General features: G+C 38.4%; 1 protein-coding gene across 8 annotated transcripts in view; it reads left to right on the plus strand.

Moving 5' to 3' along the window:
* The first annotated feature begins 6,911 nt into the window (after nucleotides 1-6,911).
* The window catches only part of RNLS (renalase, FAD dependent amine oxidase), a 318,654-nt gene continuing 305,761 nt past the window's right edge, over nucleotides 6,912-19,804 (plus strand). For 5 of the 8 annotated variants that reach the window (XR_013961612.1, XR_013961613.1, XR_013961614.1 and 2 more), the window contains exons 1-4: nucleotides 6,919-7,088; nucleotides 7,823-7,928; nucleotides 8,527-8,669; nucleotides 12,451-12,609. Coding sequence is in view for 5 of the 8 variants with exons in the window: in XM_080687541.1 (XP_080543667.1) it covers nucleotides 6,971-7,088; nucleotides 7,823-7,928; nucleotides 8,527-8,669; nucleotides 12,451-12,609 (526 nt within the window). In the remaining 3 variants the exon portion in view is untranslated. Of the gene's footprint in view, nucleotides 7,089-7,795; nucleotides 7,929-8,526; nucleotides 8,670-12,450; nucleotides 12,610-19,804 lie in introns of all 8 variants that reach the window. The other 3 variants (XM_080687540.1, XM_080687543.1, XM_080687544.1) reach the window with 3 other exon arrangements.

Genomic DNA, 19,804 nt, shown 5'->3' on the forward strand with positions numbered 1-19,804 from the left:
ATCATATGATATATGTCTTTCTTTGACTGGTTTATTTTGCTTAGCATAATACTCTCCAGGCCCCCCCCTTGCTGTCTCAAAGGGCAAGAGATCCTTTTTTATAGTTGCATGGTATTCCATTGTGCAAAGGTTTCATGGCTTCTTTATCCACTCATCTACTGATGGGCACTTGGGCTGTTTCCAGATCTTTCAATAAACTAGGAAAACATAGGTGTGATTATTCTTTCTAACTGGTGTTTTGAGATTCTTAGATTATATTCCTAGAAGTAAAATCACCGAGTCAAAAGCAGTTCCATTTTTAATTTTTTGAGGAGACTCCATACTGTTTTCCATAGTGGCTGCACCAGTCTGCATTCCCACCAGCAATGTACTAGGGTTCCCTTTTCTCCACATCCTCGCCAGCACTTGTTTGTTGATTTGTTGATGGTAGCCATTGTGGCAGGTATGAGTGATACCTCATTGTAGTTTTAATTTGCATCTCTCTGATGTTTGGTGACATTAAGCATTTTTCATATGTCTATTGTATCTGTATGTCCTCTTTGAAGAAGTGTCTATTCAGGTCCTTTGGCCATATTTCAATTGGACTTTTACTGCCACTTTTATTGCTATTCTAGCCTCTAATTTTTCATTATTCAATGCATCACCAAACTGTTACCTAATTTGAATCCTAAAGTAAAATCCAATGATATCATTTTTGGCTTGAAGACTTGTGGTGGTTCCCACCGTGCCAAGTATGGAGTACAAGTAGAAAATAACGTATTCTATTCAATAGACATTTTTATTTTATTTTTTTAAAAATAAATCTTTATTCAGATTATTACAATTGTTTCTCCTTTTTCCCCCCATAGCTCCCCTCTACCCGGTTCCCACCCCACCTCTGCCCTTACCTCCCCACCACTGTCCTCATCCATAGGTGTATGATTTTTGTCCAGTCTCTTCCTGAACCCCCCATACCCCTTTCCCCCTGAGAATTATCAGTCCACTCCCTTTCTATGCCCCTGATTCTATTATATTCACCAGATTATTCTGTTCCTCAGGTTTTTAATTCACTTGATTTTTAGGTTCACTTGTTGATAGATATGTATTTGTTGTTCATAATTTTTCTCTTTACTTTTTTCTTCTTCCTCTTCTTTAAGAATACCTTTCAGCATTTCATATAATACTGGTTTGGTGGTGATGAACTCCTTCAGCTTTTTCTTATCTGTGAAGCTCTTTACCTGCCCTTCAATTCTGAATGATAGCTTTGCTGGGTAGAGTAATCTTGGTTGTAGGTTCTTGCTATTCATCACATTGAAAATTTCTTGCCACTCCCGTCTGGCTGCATAGTTTCTGTTGAGAAATCAGCTGACAGTCGTATGGGTGCTCCCTTGTAGGTAATTAACTGTTTTTCTCTTGCTGCTTTTAATATTCTCTCTTTGTCTTTTGCTCTCGGCATTTTAATTATGATGTGTCTTGGTGTGGTCCTCTTTGGGTTCCTTTTGTTTTGGGTTCTGTGCGCTTCCTGGACTTGTAAGTCTATTTCTTTCACCAGGTGGGGGAAGTTTTCTGTCATTATTTCTTCAAATAGGTTTTCAGTATCTTGCTCTCTCTCTTCTTCTGGCACCCCCATAATTCTGATGTTGGTACGCTTAAAGTTGTCCCAGAGTCTTCTTACACTATCTTCAACTTTTTGGATTTTTTTTTTTTTTTGCTTTTTCAGTTGAGTGTTTTTTGCTTCTTTGTATTTCAATTCTTTGACTTGATTCTTGTGTTCCTCTAGTCTGTTTTTGGGTCTCTGTATAATATTTTTTTATTTCAGTCAGTGTATGTTTAATTTCTAGTTGGTCCTTTTTCATATCTTCGAGGGTCTCGTTATACTTATCGGCCTTTTCTAGGATATTCTTGAAAAGCCTTATAACCGTGGTTTTGAATTCTATATCCAGTCGTTTGTTTTCCTCCATTTCTTTCATTTGTGATCTGTTTCTTTGACACCGCATTTTCACTGCTTCCCTGAGTTGGTAGGGTAGATTTGTGTGCTAGGTTTCCTATATGGCCCAGTGGGTCGGCCTCCCCAGTTAACCTGAGGTAGACACTCTTGGTGCACCCCTTTGTGGACTGTGTGTACAGCCTTGTTGTAATTAGTCTTGATTGTTGTTGGTATCACTGGGAGGAATTGACCTCCAGGCTAGTTGGCTGTAAGGATCAGCTGTGTGAAGTTCGGTGGGAGACAGCCTTATAGGATTAGACTTGCCAAACTGCAATAGCCTCTGTGCTCAGCTTGGATGGGGTGGAGTCTCAGGGCGGAGCAGACAGTCTTGGCTTCCCGTCAGCCTTGCCCTTGCGCACACGCGCACGCCTCCAGACCTCTGCCTTCCCCAGCTCCCGAGTCTCCACCCGAGAGTCCAGATTCCCCCCACAAGAGCGTGGGTCCCCAGGGGCTCACCTGGAACTGGGGTTCAGTGAAGTCAGAACTGGGGCTCAGTGCAGTCAGGAGCCTCTGACTCTCTTCCACTAGGGAAAGCCTGTGGCAACCTCCACAGCCTTTGTGCGCACTGGCACGCGTGTGCCTTCAGACCTCTGCCTTCCCCGGCTCCCGAGTCTCCACCTGAGAGTCCAGATTCCCCCCACAAGAGCGTGGGTTCCCAGGGGCTCAGTCCCCAGGGGCTCGCCTGGAACTGGGGTTCAGTGCAGTCAGAACTGGGGTTCAGTGTGGTCGGGGGCTTCCTTCCCCCTTCCGCCAGAGAAAGTCAGCCAGGCTCTCAGCCGCCCTTCCTCTCTGCGCGCACAAAGACCCTTTGCCATACCTCCAATTCTCTGTGAGCTTTTCTCTTTCCTTCTAGTTATAGAATTTTCACTCAGCCAGCTTTCCTGTGGTTCTGGATGGTGTCCGTTCTGTCTTCTAGTTGTAGTTTTGAAATTGTTGTGCGAGGCAGCAGTTTAGGTGCTTACCTATGCCGCCATCTTGGTTTCTCCTCAACAGACATTTTTAGAGAATCTTCTTTGTTCCAGGGAATGGAGTGTTCCTAAAATTGCTAGCCCCAATTTATCTCTCTTTTTTTCTTATGACCTCTTATTGTACTTTGGTGATAATAAAACTTATTTTGGCCTATATATCTCTGCCATTTTGTATTGCTTCTTAATGACTTTAGAGCATGCCCTATTAGTTCAAGAAGATGAACTTCATTAGAACACATCTATGTCACCATAGAATACAGTGTAGGCCTTTTCACTCAGCAGGTGCTTAGTATTTAGATGTTAAATGAATTAGCTTATTTCCTGCATCATTTCACAAATACATGAGACAATTCCTGGTGTTTATGAAATGACTCCATTTGATTGTCTTCATAAAATTCCAAAGTTTCTTTATCACTTGTGAGTGATTACATTGTCATTACAACTCCTCTTAGAAATGTGGAGTGGCCCTTATCACTCTGAATAGTTGGCAATGACATTTATAAAGGACAGATGTTTATTACCTGGGGCCTATGGAATTGTGCATGCACTTAGGTCTGTGCATTTCCAAGGTGAGTAACTCCTTCTCTAGTAAAACTTAAGGAATATGGTGAAAGAATAAGAAAGATACCACTAAGGAAAAAAAAAATAGTTCCACTGCCAGTAAAACCCAGAGCTTTGTATGTAGTAGTAAGCTTTTTTTTCATTGTGTCAATAATTTATAGTAAATGTCCCAAAATGCTCCATGTCCCCAGATCAAAACCAAATTGATTGTAGGAGGCAGAGGCAGAAGGTGAATGAGGTTATGGATTTGATAGCATAAGTTGCTGCATCCTTAGGATCAGAGGGTGGCCTTTTCCTATCTGTCAGTCACTTGGCACTGTGCAGGAGTAGGCTAAGTGAATACAAAGGAAGAAAAGAGTTTTCACAAATAATCATACTTAAAAGCAACATTAGGTTTTTGTAAAACCAGGCTTTACTAGGAGAGAATGTGTATTTTATTAATATCAGCAGTAGCAGTAAAAGTGAGTTGGCTTTAAAATCCATAGCTTCTAGAAAAAAGACCACTTGCATATATGTTAGTAAAATATAAAAATCCATAACAGTAGTCCTACCATACCTGGCAAGTTTGGTGACCTACACACAGACTAAGATTAGGGGAGAGACAATATTTTTTTTCCTAATCTTTAAGAAAACAGTAAAATGCATGATTGAAATCAGATCTGCTTTGTTGACTCTTTTGAAGAAACAAAGATAGGTGTGTTTTAGAATTTCTAGACAAAGACCAGTCCTGATCTGGCCCGTTGGTCCTGAATTGATCCCACAGGTCTAGAGATAAGGATGTTGATCTCAGATTGAACAGGTTCCAGCCCTAATCCTGCTAAATTCTGACCCTGCCCCTCCTCTCCTATCACCAACACTTGGGTAAGGCAAATTTATGAGTCTCTACCACAATGGAGGCAAGGGGAGCAAGGAGGTTTTGGCTAAGAGATAGAGGTATTAGGATAGAATTATGAAGAACTATTTTGGGGAGAAAACTTGTGGATGTTCTAAGAATTTATAAATAGAATCTGCTACCCTAGTCAATATCTACTATATGACAGAAGCCTGAGAAACAAAGGTATCTTTGGCTAATGTGATGCCCAGAGTGGGTCCAACAGACTAAAAGTATTAAGATTCCATTAGTTTTAAATAACACTTGCATGTTATATGCATTTTTACTTGAATTGTAATGTGTAATCTTTGGAGCCAACCTGTGAGATAGCCAGTATCATCTTCAATTTACAAATTAGAAAATCAGCTCAGGTATAGTCACTGGCTAAAGATATGCACATTTCCATAGGCTCCAAGTAAGAGCAGAGCTTCAGATTATAGACATAGTTCACCTTCTGGGCTACTGGGGTTCTCTGGAGCAGAGAATGTCACCGTATTAGTTTACTAAGGTTACCATTGCAAAGTATCACAGACTGGGTGGCTTAAACTATAGAAATTTATTTTCTCACAGTTCAGGAGGCTAGACGTTCGAGGTGTCAGCCTGGTTGATTTTTTCCTGAAGCCTCTTTCTTTGGCCTGCAGACAATTGTCTCCTTCCGGAGTCATCACATTGTCTTCCCTTCATATTGGATTAGGGACCACCCTAATGACTTCATTTAACTTAAGTCCCACTCAGAGTTAAGGACTTCAACATATGGATTTGGTGGAGGGGAGACACAATTCAGCTAACAGTCATTAATCTCAAAAAGATAGTTTCATCTACTTAATACTTATAGATCATGTATTTTATAATCAAATGAGATTAGTACCTGAAACCTTTTTTCTCACATGAACTTGACTACTATCAAAAGCAAACATGAATATTTTATAGCTTCAAGCAGAACAATATTTAGTCATTCCAAACTTTACACTTAAAAAAATTGTTTTCCTGATTGGGAGCAGAAATAGGTGACAGAGGACTCAGGACCTTTGTTCCATTGAAGTCATCTTTGTCAAGAATTTTTTGAGCGTACAAAACTAGGCCTCAGATATAATTCCATGCTGATATAAACCTAGCAGTTGTAAATAGTTCACTCACCAAGAAAAAAATAATAATAATTAGAGATCAATCTCCAAACTCTGCTTATAAATTTGCTTCTTATTTTGACTTAATGTAACATCCCATGAGTTTTCCCAATATCAAAAGGCTCAGATTTTCAAAACCACAGAAGTTAAGTAAAATGTTTAGCAGAGGAGGCAGTTGGGGTTCAAGAGTCTATAGATCTTGAATTAGTTGGTTAACAATTTGACTGGAAATTCTGTGCTTTGGAGGAAATCAGAAGATTAGACTCTTCACTTATCCAGAGAAACATTGAGGGAAACCAAGGGATGCTATCTGCACTGGGACAATCAGAAGGTTAATTGGCAGAATTCTAAAGAATTGGAAATTTTCGTTTCTGAATTAGTCTGCTGGGAACAATGGAATGATAAATAACTTCGGAGCTCACATTTAGAAAGATATCTATTAATTCCTTTGTTCCCAACCAATTCTGGTTTTTATTTATTAAAAATGTCCTGATTATAGGATTTTATACTTAATGTACTCCTCTTTCAGTTGCTCTAGCACTTCGTGATCACCAGAAATTGCCCGATATTTTTGAAAGAATAAAATTAAATCACTATTCTTTAAAATTCAAGAATTATTTCTCCAGAAAGTTTCACAAAGAAATGATACTGAGTCAAACAGATAAATAGAAGTTGTTGTCCATATAGAAAGAACCTCAACTTTTTCTTCTTTATTTGCTGAAAAGAATAAGGCTCCACTAAACCTAAGGTGTCGTTTGGGGACGTTAAAATACTGCACATTTACTTGCCATGTAGATTCATGTACTTGAGAATAGGGAAGGCCAGGCACATAAAACACAATTGTAAAATGAATGCTATTTAAACAAATAAAAATCAAACGAATGAAATGCATTTAAACAGATTTCATTTTATTCAACTATATCTTAAGGAAATAATCATACCTTTTGGTTCCCTCCCTAATCATCCCCAGACATACCATCTGACCATCCCAGTTACACCTACCTTGCCCCAAACCCAGCCATTTTCAATGCAGAGATAACCAATGACCGGCCGGATCACTGTAGGAGATGAGAATATAGAGGAATAGATACCACTAGGGCTCTGGTGGTGGAGAAAGGGTATAAGAAAGTATTGGAGATAAAGAAACATTAGAAACAGAACTGATATGTGTCTCTTTGATTTCTTCTTTCCTTTCTATTCCTTCCTCCCACCATCAAACAATTTCTGACTATCTTACACGAGACACTGTCTATTCTGAGGAGTTCACAGGTTTGGAAGAGACAGTCAAGTAAGCAAATACAATGATCTCATGAGTTTTATTATTCAGAGTCTGCAGCTTATCCAAGGGCGCCCGCAGGTTTCAGGAGCCCAGGAAAGCCCTCGTCTCGAGCTCCGGGCGCCGCTCTGCCCCCTGCAGGCCGGCGGCGGGACTGCTCGGGGACGCGCGACACGCCGGCCGCCGCCGCAGGAGACTCGGGGCATGGCGCGGGTGCTGATCGTGGGCGCCGGGCTGACCGGGAGCCTGTGCGCGGCGCTCCTGCGGAGGGAGGCGGCCTGTCCCGTCCACCTGGCCGTGTGGGACAAGGCTGGCGACTCAGGTGGGTCGTCTCATGGCCGGAACGCGGAAAAAGACGCCGCACAGACGCCGGCCTCTGGGGTGGCGCGGGCCCCAGCGGGGAAAGCCCGAAGAAAATGGGGCTCCTCGGGCCCCAGCGGGGCGGTCCTGCGCCGCGACACGTGATCGGAGACTTCCGCCGCCGGGAACGGCCGGGCGCCGGGCGAGGGTGGGCGGCCAGGCAGGCGGCGACGAGGCCGGGCCCCCAGGCGGTGCCAGGCCGGAGCCCTGGGGCCTTCCGCCGTCGCTAATACTCAGACGCCCATCAGGGCTGTGGGTGCCCTTGCAGCTTTGCCCAGATCATGGGGATCCCAACGTGCACACGGACCAAGACTAGGGAGATCTAGTGTTCAGGATCCTGATTCTCAGTCCTGCCTGACAGAGGGAAAGCTGGTGTTGATTGATTCATTCTCACGTTTCATTCATTAACGTTATTCATTCATTCACGTTAGTAACTGTATGCACCGCACGTGTCCTTTAAAAAATACCTCACAGTCAGTGACCAAATTGTCTCTTAACTACTTCCTGACAATATTGGATGACAAAACCTTCAACTGAAAAAAAAAAAAATAGAAAAAATGTTCTCTACGACAGCTGTAATGGAATCCATGCGGGGCAACAGGGGGTGAATAGCTTTCACTGGTTCACTCTAAGGCAGGGAGGAGCATTACAAGGTTCATTCTAACGCAGAGACCTTTTCCTGTGGGTGAATTCAAGGGGGAAGAATGGCCACCACCAGCAGCCCTCACAATCCACAGAGCACCGTGGACCTGGGCGCCCAGTACATCACGCGCACTCCCCACTATGCCCAAAAGCACCAAAGGTGAGCTCCTGAGGGGTGGAATTTGCTGTGTGATGTGAAAACACAAACCACCCGTTTCTGACAGGGTTAAACTTTGCTTCTTGTAGCATAGTGACATTGTTATGCCATTATCATTTTCATAGTATTAGCAGTAAAAGGTTAACCTAAGTAAAATGGGAAAACTGTCAATACATGCCTCCTAGGGTCCTTGTGAAGATCAGATGAGATATTCCATGGAACACAGCAAGGGCTCGTGAATATGAATTACTATGCTGGTGTTGAGGGAGAGGACAAGATAGCTGTGATGGAAGTCAATCGTAACCAATTTAAAACTGTTGTACGGAATACCTTTTTGTTTGTCTTTACTGACATGACTCCTGAAATGGACAAGAAAATGGGCCTTTGCTTAATGTCAGCAAAAGATTTATGGCTTCTCAAGACATTTCTGTTCTTCACTTGAATTGCAAATGTTATTAACACAAAACATGTTGAGTTGACCATAGGACAACATCTGATTATTATTTAGTATTATAATCTCTTAAGAATTCTTGCAAGAGAATACGGTATGTTAGAGCTGATTATAGAATACCATTATGTAATATATGTTGATTTATTTCAGTTTTTATGATGAACTGCTAGCTCATGGCATTTTGAAGCCTCTGACCTCTCCTATTGAAGGAACGGTGATGAAAGCAGGAGACTGTAACTTTGTGGCACCTCAAGGAGTTTCTTCAATTATTAAGCATTACTTGAAAGAATCAGGTGGGATTAGGATTTTCTCTGCCTTCCTTTAAAATTAGCACTTTAAAACAAAAGTTATACACATAATCAGATATTAATACTTCAAAGAAAGTTATAAAGTAGATGTTCTCTTATTCACCACTCAATAGCTAGTTTTCTTCTGCTAAAGTAACCACTAATAGTTTCCAAGGTGTGCTTCCAGAGAATGTTTATACAGCTATCACTCTACATGGCTGTCTCTATTTTCTATTCATACATGTTTATATTTATTCTTTTTAAAAATACACATGGCATTTTTTACGTAAGCCGTTCTATACCATGTTTGGTCTATGTTTATAATAAATCTATCTATCTATCTATCTATCTATCTATCTATTCTTTCTCTCTCAAGCAGTACATTTAGTTAGACATTGTTCACATCTCTTCAGGTGTCGTTTGATCAGTTCTGAACTGCTATTCCCTAAAACCTATTTGTAGGAAATTATAGTAGGAAAATGAATTTAGATTTTCTCTAAAATGGAGGAAGGCGGGGGATTAAATTAAATAAATACATAACAGAAACACAAAAAGCTACTTTCCCAGTGTTTGCTTTTATAAAATGTTTAAACCTTCTTAATATTCTGATATGTTATTGCTATCCGCATATTTTTTTAAACATTTATTAAATATTATGTGCTGGGTAAACAGTGGTAAATAAGAGACGTGGTTCCTGCCTTTGTTAATGTAGAGTGAGGTAGAGAGGAAAGACATTAATTACATACACACACAAAGACGTAATAAGTGCTAAGAAGGAGTGAGAGCATTATGAGGGAGGGTATAATAAGAAGGCCTAATCTAATGTGAGTTTCAGAGGAGTGAGAGGGGGAGACATGTCTGAGAAAACGTCACTGAGGATCTAATGTCTTCAAGAGCTGATGGTGATAATGGCATGCAGTGGACACATGAGTTGGAACTGTTCTAATGTAGGAGCATGTTGGTGCATTCAAGGAACTAAAAGGTCATGATGACTAGAGAGTAATGAATGAGAGAGAAAGTGATAAGAGATGAAGTTCAAGACTAAGACAGGGGCCAGATCATAAGGGGCTTTGTAAACAATGTTAAACATTTTATACTTTATCTTATGTGCAGTGGGAAGCCATTGAAGAATATTACACAAGAGACAGACATGGTCAGATTTACTAAGCTCAGAGGTTACTCTCGAGAGATTTTATGTAATTCTCTAACTGTTTTAAAATGAGAGTTTCCGGAGCCCACAGATTTTAGTATGTGGTCCTTTGGAAAGTTAGTAATTACTTCCATAAGGAAAAGCTACTTTCCCAGAAACTTCACTCCTAGTAGTAGGAAAGGAGAACTTCCTGGTTTGTAGGAATGGTTATACTATCACCCCCTACCTCTTGAGATAGATACTCCTTCTTGAGATAGATACTCCTTTTGGGGTGATTTTGCCAGTTGTGGTGTTGGATTTGGGTCTGTCATCTATGCCAAAGGTTCTCACACTTTAGTGTGCATTATTAAGCCTGTGGGGGCGGGAGGATGTTTAATATAGACTGCTGGGCCTGATCCCCAGAGATTCTGATTTAATAGGTCTGGGTTGGGGCCTGAGAATGTATATTTCTAACAAGTTCCCAAGTGCAGAACACTTTGGGGCCATTGGGATACAGGTGCAAGGCTGGATATGCAGAATTTCTAGGTCAGTGGACTTCAGTTCCCTTACGCACCCATATATTCACCAGCACTAATAACCAAGTATGCTCCTGTCAAAGGGAATATTATGTGAAGACACAACTGAATAAAATATAAAATTTGTTGACTTCATTGAGGTCAGGCAGGACCAGGACCAGAGTGAGGCAAGTAAGTTGGGGGTGAGACATCCTAAATAAATAGAATGGATTGAAATGGAGCTGCTCAGGTTGGAGTAAAGGAGATGATGGTTGTTGAGTTGAAAGCTCCGGCTTTTGTGCCTTCCTAAGCAGGGGCCTTAGAGAAACCTCCAGGCCAGCTGAAGTAGTGTTTATAAGCCCTTGCTCCAATCTTTGAACAGAATGGTGCTAATTTGCATTTGCTTTAAAAATTTGAGTTTTTACTACACTGCAGCATTATTTAAGGGACTGTGAAAGATGTAAAGGTATATGAGATCTGGAGACCTGACATGGAGAAGCCTAGAAGATTCTGGGTAGATAAGACATACCTATAGCAAAGAGAAATTTTGAATGAGTGATACAAAGGATGTCTTAGATGAGAAGGATCACCTTGAGTTGGAAAAGCAACAAAAAGAAAGTTTCATGGCCAAGGTTGGACTTAACAGGATGTTTCTTGGCTGGTAGCATGAGGTTTCCCTTTCAGTGTGCTTTTTTCCTCATTTCATTTTTCACATCTTTCCTTTCTATTCCTGAGGCTGAAAAAAAGTGAATTTGTTTTTAAATCTAAATTTTCTAAAAACTGGAATGTGAAGTGAATGCTAGGGTACCAAAGAGACTCACCGATTTAATTATATTTTATCTTTCAGTTTCTGATTCATAATTCTTAACCAGTGATTTTCAACCAGTGTGCCACAAGATTTTTTTTTTAAAACATGCAATTCTTTTCCTTTAGATTGTCAAATAAAGAAATGACAATAGCCAACACAACAATAGCCATCTTATGTGAATGAATCAAAATTATACCCGTAATTTTTCTTTTTTCAGATCGGTAAAAATATTTTTTTCTGGTGTGCTACAAAATTTTAGTAATTAGTGCATGAGACGAAAAAGGTTGAAAATCACCATCTTAGCCCTAGCCGGTTTGGCTCAGTGGACAGAGCATTGGCCTGCAGACTGAAGGTTCCCAGGTTCAATTCTGGTCACAGGCACATGCCCGGGTTGCGGGTTTGATCCCCAGCAGGGGGCGTGCAGGAGGCAGCCGATCAATATTCTCTCAGTTCATCGATGTTTCTATCTCTTTCTCCTTCTCCCTTCCTCTCTGAAATAATAAGAATATATTTTTTAAAAGAAAATCACCATCTTAAATAAATATTGATTAAACACTAGTATGTGCCAAGTATTATACTATATATGCTATATGCTATATATTGAAACAAAACAAACTTAATTACTGACTAAAAGGGAAGAAAATATTAATCAAATAATTACTCTAATAATTATTAAAATACCTTTGTGACAAGTACAAAGAAGGAACATGCAATGAGAGGATATTCTAGCTTATATTTCTCTTAATTCTTCTTAATGAAGATAATCGATCCATTGATGAATACTTGGATTTCTCTTACAGAGACCTTTTTCAGGTTTAATAGGGGACAATAATTCCTTTAATAGGGCGTGGTGCTCTTTCTTGCAGTTATTAGAGAGAAGAATTAACACCTTTACTAAAATATATACTTGCTCTACAATGATAATGAGCTCAAAGTGAGAGGGATGCAGCTTTAAATTATGGTATGCCATTTCTGAATCTGTTTCCTTACCTGTGAAATTAATTGGTATGTATATTAAGTGCTTGGCATAGTCTTGACATATAGTAGATGCTTAATAAAAAAAAATAGCTATGGTTACTATCCTTATTAATTGTAATAGTATTTCCCACCCCACACACACTCAGAACAGACATTGATAGGCAGGTCCAAGTGTGACAGGTGGAGAGGAATTCCCCCTAAATGAGGAAGAAAGTAAAGAAAGGGGACCCCAGGGGCTGTAGAGGACAAACTGCACCATTTTATTCACCTGAATGGAGCCAATTGGCAACCCTTCTCTCCCCATTTATTTGTATAAAAAATTCTGCTTATGTGAACATGATTTTGCTCTTGGAACAGGTGCTGATATCTATTTCAGACAATGTGTGACCCAGATCAACCTGAGAAATGAAAAGTGGGAAGTCTCCAAGGAAACGGGCTCCCCTGAGCAGTTTGACATTATTGTGCTCACAATGCCGGTTCCTCAGATTCTGCTGCTTCAAGGTGACATCGTGAACTGTGAGTCTCAGCCTGTGCTGTTTACTTCAGGGAATGGGATTTTTATTTATTTATTTTTTTTGAAAGAGCAAGAATTCAGCTTAACTCTCTTAGCAAAGGGTATAGTATGGAACCTACTGATTGGCATGTTTTATAAACTGATACAACGTTCTGGTTCACTGTATTAGTCTTGGTCAAACTGAAACACAAAACGGAATTTTTCCTTAACCAGTTAAGAGTTGAACGCTTTTCTTATTGCTCCTGCCTCTAAGAAGTAAATCATTCTGATGGATGCTCAGTAGTTTAGCCTGCAAGAAGAGCAACCTCTTTGTGAGCCCCTGAGAAAAGAAGGTTTTTCTGACACAAGCATTGATTATGTGAACCCCTGGCGAACCTCATCTTGGATTGCTCTTGAGGAAGAGCCTCATGCTCCTCCCTGCTTGGGAATTGTTGGCTCACCTTTTACCTAGCTTCTCCCCTCTTTTTTTAAAAACAGCTTTAAGATATAATTCACATACCATACAATTAATTCATTTTTAAAATGTACATTTCAATGCTATGTAATATATTCACCAATATTTGCAACTATTCCCATCCTCAATTTTGGACCATTTTAATCACCCCCAAAAAGAAACCCCATATCCTAAAGCTGTCACCTGTGTCCCTCCATCCCATCCCTACCCCTAACCCTAAACAAGCTGCCATCTACTTTCTGTCTCCATAGGTTTCCCCATCACCTAGATTCTTAAGGAATGCTTTCCTGTGGTTCGCTTTGCCTCCACCTCTGTCAGGTTTCACTAATTTTCCTCCTTTCATTTTGTCTAATTGAGCCTGACACGTCAAAGCCATTGACTTCTAGAGGACACCCCATCTTGCCTTGAAGCCATAAGTTAAAATAAGGCAGAGCCTGGCGCCAGTGGGCAAGGTCTTGGGTCGTGTGGGAATGGCTGTGAATATTGACGTGCCTGGAGCTTTTGACTTGTTGCATGACTAAAGTTGACAGTGAAGTTGATTGAGGAATGGCCTTTTATGCCACTATTAGAAAGAAAATTGGTATTAAATATAATTTATAGATCAGAGATTTAGAACTGTAATAGAAATTGTTCTCCGAGGAAGAAAATTGCTGCTTATTACATCTTGAAAGTAACTTGCTGTTCCTTAAATATCAGTTCTACCACCCAGTAACAATATAGCTTCTTTTCTAGTACAGTGTGAGGTAATAATATAGAAGGGATTGAAATATTTATTATGTAGCCATAGGCAAATTAGAACACTAATTTCAAAGATCTCTTTTGTGAGTCTACTTCTAGACTGTTGCCAAAGTCACTTTAAAGTAGGATAATTTATTGCCAAGGAGTCTGTAATAACTGGGTTGATTTCAAGACTATTAAATAACATACTGTAACATTTTACTAAAACAGTTATTGGTCAGTATATTCAGTTGTGCTGTAAATTACATATTCCAATTTTTTTAAAATTCTCATCGAGGACATTTTTATTGATTTTTTTTAAAAAGAGAGGTGAAGAAAGAGAGATAGATCAGTGTGAGAGAAACATTGATCAGTTGCCTCTCCCACTTGCCCCAACCTGAGTTTGAACCCGAAAGCTATTTATGTGCCCTGACCAGGAGTCGAACCCACAACCTTTTGGTGTACATGACAACACTCCTATCAACTGAGCAACACTGACCAGGGCTACATATTCCAATTTTTAAAAGCTACATAGTTTTGTGTCTGAAGAGAGATCCTTCAACATTGCATTTGGAAAGTATTCATCAATATTTGTATTAGTGACATATAAACCATAACACCTGAGATATGTTTAAGGGCCTTCCAAAAATAATTTTATTTAGATCATATGTATATCTATCTATCTATCTATCTATCTATCTATCTATATTTTTTTGAGTACTTGAACTGTATTGGGCTGAGAGAGATAGCTTAATCCTCCTACTAGTATTGTATTTCTTTATATCTTTCTGGGGTTTGGGGGGCAATTTTTGCTTTATGATTTTTGATATAATTTTATTTTATTCATAATATATCTGCATTACATTTATCTGGTACATCCTTTTTACTTTTAGACTTTCAGAGATACTTTATTTTGGAGGTACCTTTATTTGTTCATCTTTGAGTCTAGTAATTTCATAAAGACATAATAATTTTGTGTCATTTTTGCAGGGGCATGTTATTCCATTTTTTTACTTGAAAATTCAGCTTTCCCTTTATTTTCAGCTAAGTTTTCTTCTAATACTTGAGGAATTATTTCTGGGCCATTTATTATGATCTCAGAATATCTTAAAAAATATAAAGTATCTCCCTCCCATATCTGCCATTTTGTCTCAACTCATTTTCATCTTTGGTCCTTGCATTATTTTTTAACTTTACTTTTCTAGTCTTCTCTCCATGTCACCCATGTAGTTTTCAAAAGTGTTCCTTTTGTTCCCTTCCTTGAGATACTGTTTCAAAGAGGTCTTATAATTCTTCACTGTTTTCAGGTCATTGCCTGAGTGTTCGTTGAACTATTCTGCTTTGTGGCAATATTTTTCTAATATATATTTCTCATCAGTTCATTTGCTAGGTTCTGTTATGTTTTGTTGTCTTTCTCCATTTCTCTGCGCAGGTCCCTCTCTAATCATTAGTCATCTTTAAATGGAGCTATTTCTGTCAGTTTTGTGAAGAAGAGTGTTGTCCGGAAGGGCAGACATTCAGTTAAAGTATGTTGCCTCAGTACACTGTATACATTTGGTAAATATTTACCTGTGGACAATTAGACAATTGAATGCTAGTGATCATTAATATGATAATATATTTATTAATATGAAAGATTTCAAACAAATTTTAAACTTAAAAATAAAAAAATGCATCTATATTTTTTAATCAACCAAAAATAGTTTGACAGAAACATTTTTACATTGGTTATTGCTTAAAGATGATTTTTAGATTCTTTACATTTTTTGAATAGTCATAACTTTAAAAATGAGGATAATTTAGTCTTACTATTAAAAAGGATAATGCTGACAACATCTGAAAAAAAATGTATCATGCTGAAAAAGAAATACATTTTTTCTTTTCTTTTTTAGTGGAGGAATAAGATGGAATATATAGGCACTTTATGATGAAAAGTTTAAGCATGACTGACTTGGTACATTTGATTGATGAGAAGGGTTTTTGGGGTGCTGTATTGCCTCAATTAGAATTGGACCCCATGCAAATCATTCTGTGTTTACTTCCTTGTTATGAAATAACCCACTCTGCCAGTAACCCCTTAACAGAATGTCCTAACAATTCTGACACAATACCTGTGGGTCTAAAACAAAGAGGTTAAAAACATCTGCTTTCTCTTTATAAGTTTCAATCATGACCTCAGTATGAGGAATGAGCTAATCTCTTTTCTCTGTGTTTTTGGAGAACATTAAATAAATCTCTTGAGTATTAAACATTTTCAGTTTCTATGAAGAGACATCCATTTACAAAGCCATATATTGCCCTCTAGTGGATATTGGTATATATTGCAGTTCCTGTCTGAATTTTTAAACTAGAGAGGACTATGAAGATGACTGAAATATCAAATATATATAAAACTATCACTATAATATAATTCACAAAATCCCATATTATTACAGGGACACAAATGTAGGTCCATTCTAATTAACTAATTTACATAAAATTGTTCAGTATCATTTTTCTTTTAATATTATGTATTTTTTCCATTTCAATTGTATTTTATAATTAATATAGTTTATTGATGAAAAATTTGAAAGTAAAAGTAAAATAAAATATAGTCATAATTCTAGCTTCATAGATATTAACCCAGTAAATACACATTTCTAAAGATTTTTAAAGGTAGAAATAAAAATATTTTTTCTGTTTTAAAAAACTTTATAATATTTTAGGAATATCTTTCCAATGTCAATGAATGTTCATGTGTGTCATGATTTTTCCTACATAGTGCTTTATTCTTTGGATCTACCTTGAAGTATTAAAGCAGTTAGGTAGATATTTTAGGTTTCCAGAGGTCCCTAATTCATCAGGTATTGCTTTGACAGTGCAAAGCTGAAACAGATTTTCTTCCCAAGCTCCTTTCCTCAGGGCAAGCCATTTTGCTATAGAATAAGGCCCTCTTGATGGTTTTTGTTTTAAGTTTTCTTAAATAATCTATGTTTTATTTCTTTCTATGTGTTCTGTAATGAGGTTTCATTAAAAATTCCTGTTGAAATATTGATTTGAATTACATTTAAAGTGTTAATTTAGGCATCGCTTCTCGGCCTTTTGGCTAAGATCAAGTGTAAAGTGTTAATTTAGGGAGATTTAATGTCTTTACAATAGTGCACCTTGCATCCAAGGAAATCAAACAGTTCTTCATTTATTTAGGTATTTTTATGTCCTTCAGTAAAATTTTGTAGCTTTTAATCTTAAGATCTTACATATTTCTTATTAGCCTTATTATGAAATCATTTATGATATTTGTGGAGATTGTGAATAATGTCCCTTTTGTTATCTTATGTTTACTTAGATGTTTCCAGGGAATACCACCCAGCTGAGTTTCTAAACCTAACATGGAAAGTTTGTTTCTTTTGATAGGGGAATTCAACCTATTTATTGCAAAAACTACTATCTTTCTTCAACCTTTCCATTGATGTCTATTATTTATCTTACTTTGTTTTTCTCCCACTTTTTTTACATTTTCTTCTATTTGCCAACTTTATCAAGTATCACAATCTTAATTAATGAATGACTTAATTCACTGTGTAAGGTGAATCCTTTGTGGTAGGATATAAAAATAAAGTTCATGCTGAAACCGGTTTGGCTCAGTGGATAGAGCGTCGGCCTGCGGACTGAAGGGTCCCGGGTTCGATTCCGGTCAAGGGCATGTACCTTGGTTGCGGGCACATCCCCAGTGGGAGGTGTGCAGGAGGCAGCTGATCGATGTTTCTCTCTCATCGATGTTTCTAGCTCTCTATCCCTCTCCCTTCCTCTCTGTGAAATATCAATAAAATATATTTTAAAAAAATAATAATAAATAAATAAATAAATAAATAAAGTTCATGAAGACAGGAACTAGCCCTGACTTACTGCCCCTATTTTCTCAGGATTCCTTTATGAGTGCCTCGTGTATGGTAGGCCTTTGGTCTCTATTTACTGAATGAATGAATGAATGAATGAATGAATGACACAATCTGAAATATGTCTCAAAGGACAGGCAGAAGAAAAGGAAGAGGAAAAAGGATCCTAGCAAAAAATTAGAAATAGAAATACTTGTTTTATATTGTGGGGATTAAAAATAGACTGACTGGGAGGAAAGGTTTTGTGGTGGGGAACTTGGAGAAATAAAGCTGGAAATGTGGATTTGGAGCAGGTTGTGTTGAGCCTTGAATGTGAACATCTGTTGAGCAAACATCAGAGGTCCTAATTCATCAGAAATACTGAATCTACCTTTAAACCTGGCTGCATACATTGAGATGGTAGATAACTCTACCTAATTGGGTTGGGAGGAAGAAAACATTTGCAGGACTTGGGGGAGGGAACATTGTTAAAAGGTTTTAAATCTTAACATATGCACTATCCTTAGACACTTAGAACTTTAGTAAGCTATACCACAAAATGCATAATCTTATAACTTACTGCATACTACAGAATATAATGATAGCATATTGTTCATAATAAGCACTTTCAACCTCCTTTCTACAACTTCTAGAATCTCCCATCATAGATGGAAAAATGAGAACCAATTCTTTTTTACTAAAATAAGTTTAAATTCTTCATTTTTCCTTGACATTTGCTGAAAATTTTTATTAAAAGTACAGGAAACAAAAGTCTTCTCTTCATCAAGTAACATGCTTCATTGCTTTTTACAGAAGACCGTCGCCACAGGAGGGGAAATAATTCACTTTTTAAACTTCTTCAGATATTAGCTGATCTGTTGGGCTGACTGCAAGCTTATGAGCTGAGAGTTGGTTCTGCTTAATCTTCCATTCTTCCTCTAAGTGCCAGAGAGGCAAACCAAGCTAGTGTTTGCTTCTCTTCCACCCTCTAGAAATGCAGGCATCAGAGGGAAATGGAGGAGACTCCCACCCATCTTGGAGTTTAGAGTGACCTGGCACTGCTGTTACTTGTGCTTACTATTCACTCTAGGTCCCGGCAGGACAGAGGCAGTTTCCCTACTTGTGTCCCTCTGGGGAACTGTGTTGGGAAAAAAGAAGTAAGAGGGATAATCCAGATGATGATGATGAGAACCAGTATCAAATAACATTTTGGGAATACTTATTAAGCACTTTTCCTACATTGCATCATTTATTCTTCTCAACCACCTTACAAGAAGTATCTCATCCCCATTTCATAGAAGAGGAAAGTGAGAAGCAGAGAAATTAAATTATCTTGTCTGAGGTCACATAGCTCTTGAGTGATAAATCTGGGACCCAGATCTTCTCCAAGCTCTAGTAACTGGGGCAGTGTACCTTTTAAAAAATATATATATATATTTATTGATTTCAGAGAGAAAGGGAAAGGGAGAGAGAGAGAAACATCAATGATGAAAGAGAATCACTGATTGACTGCCTCCTGCATGCCCCACACTGGAGATCGAGCCTGCAACCCGGGCATGTGTCCTGACTGGGAATCGAACCATGACCTGGTTCATAGGTAGACACTCAACCACTGAGCCACGCCAGCTGGACGTGGGGCAGTGTACCTTTTGGTGCCATACCCAGCACAAATGTGTGTGATCTCCCCATACTTGATATAAATGCATCAGTGATGTCGCTATTTTGACTTTTTTGTTCTTGTACACATGCTGCCAATAGATATATGTTTGACACTAGGCTTCCAGGTTGCACCTAAAACAGAAGGTCCTTTCTTAATGCTGTCTTCAGAACTCATAATTTCATTTTTCAGAGTTCTTCCTTACCAAAGGCTTTAAAAAGAAATGTCAGAACTAGAGGTGGGGTGAGATGAAAGAACAGAGAGCTATAATTTATTGAATTGCGTCATTATCACCAACTGAATCACCAACTGAATTCAATTTAGCTTCTTCCCATCTGAGCTGGCAAAGACACTTTAAAGAGAGAAGAGATTTGAGAACTAAGAATTTTTGTTCTCTGGCACAAGTCTCTGAAGATTCAAATGAAATGTGCCAAACACAAATAAGAAAGTATTACCACAATCAAATTCTAATGTTAAAGTAGAGGGTTTTTTTTAACTTTATTTTTATTGTTGAC

Source organism: Plecotus auritus, assembly GCF_963455305.1.
Source record: "Plecotus auritus genome assembly, chromosome: 9".
NCBI lineage: Eukaryota > Metazoa > Chordata > Mammalia > Chiroptera > Vespertilionidae > Plecotus > Plecotus auritus.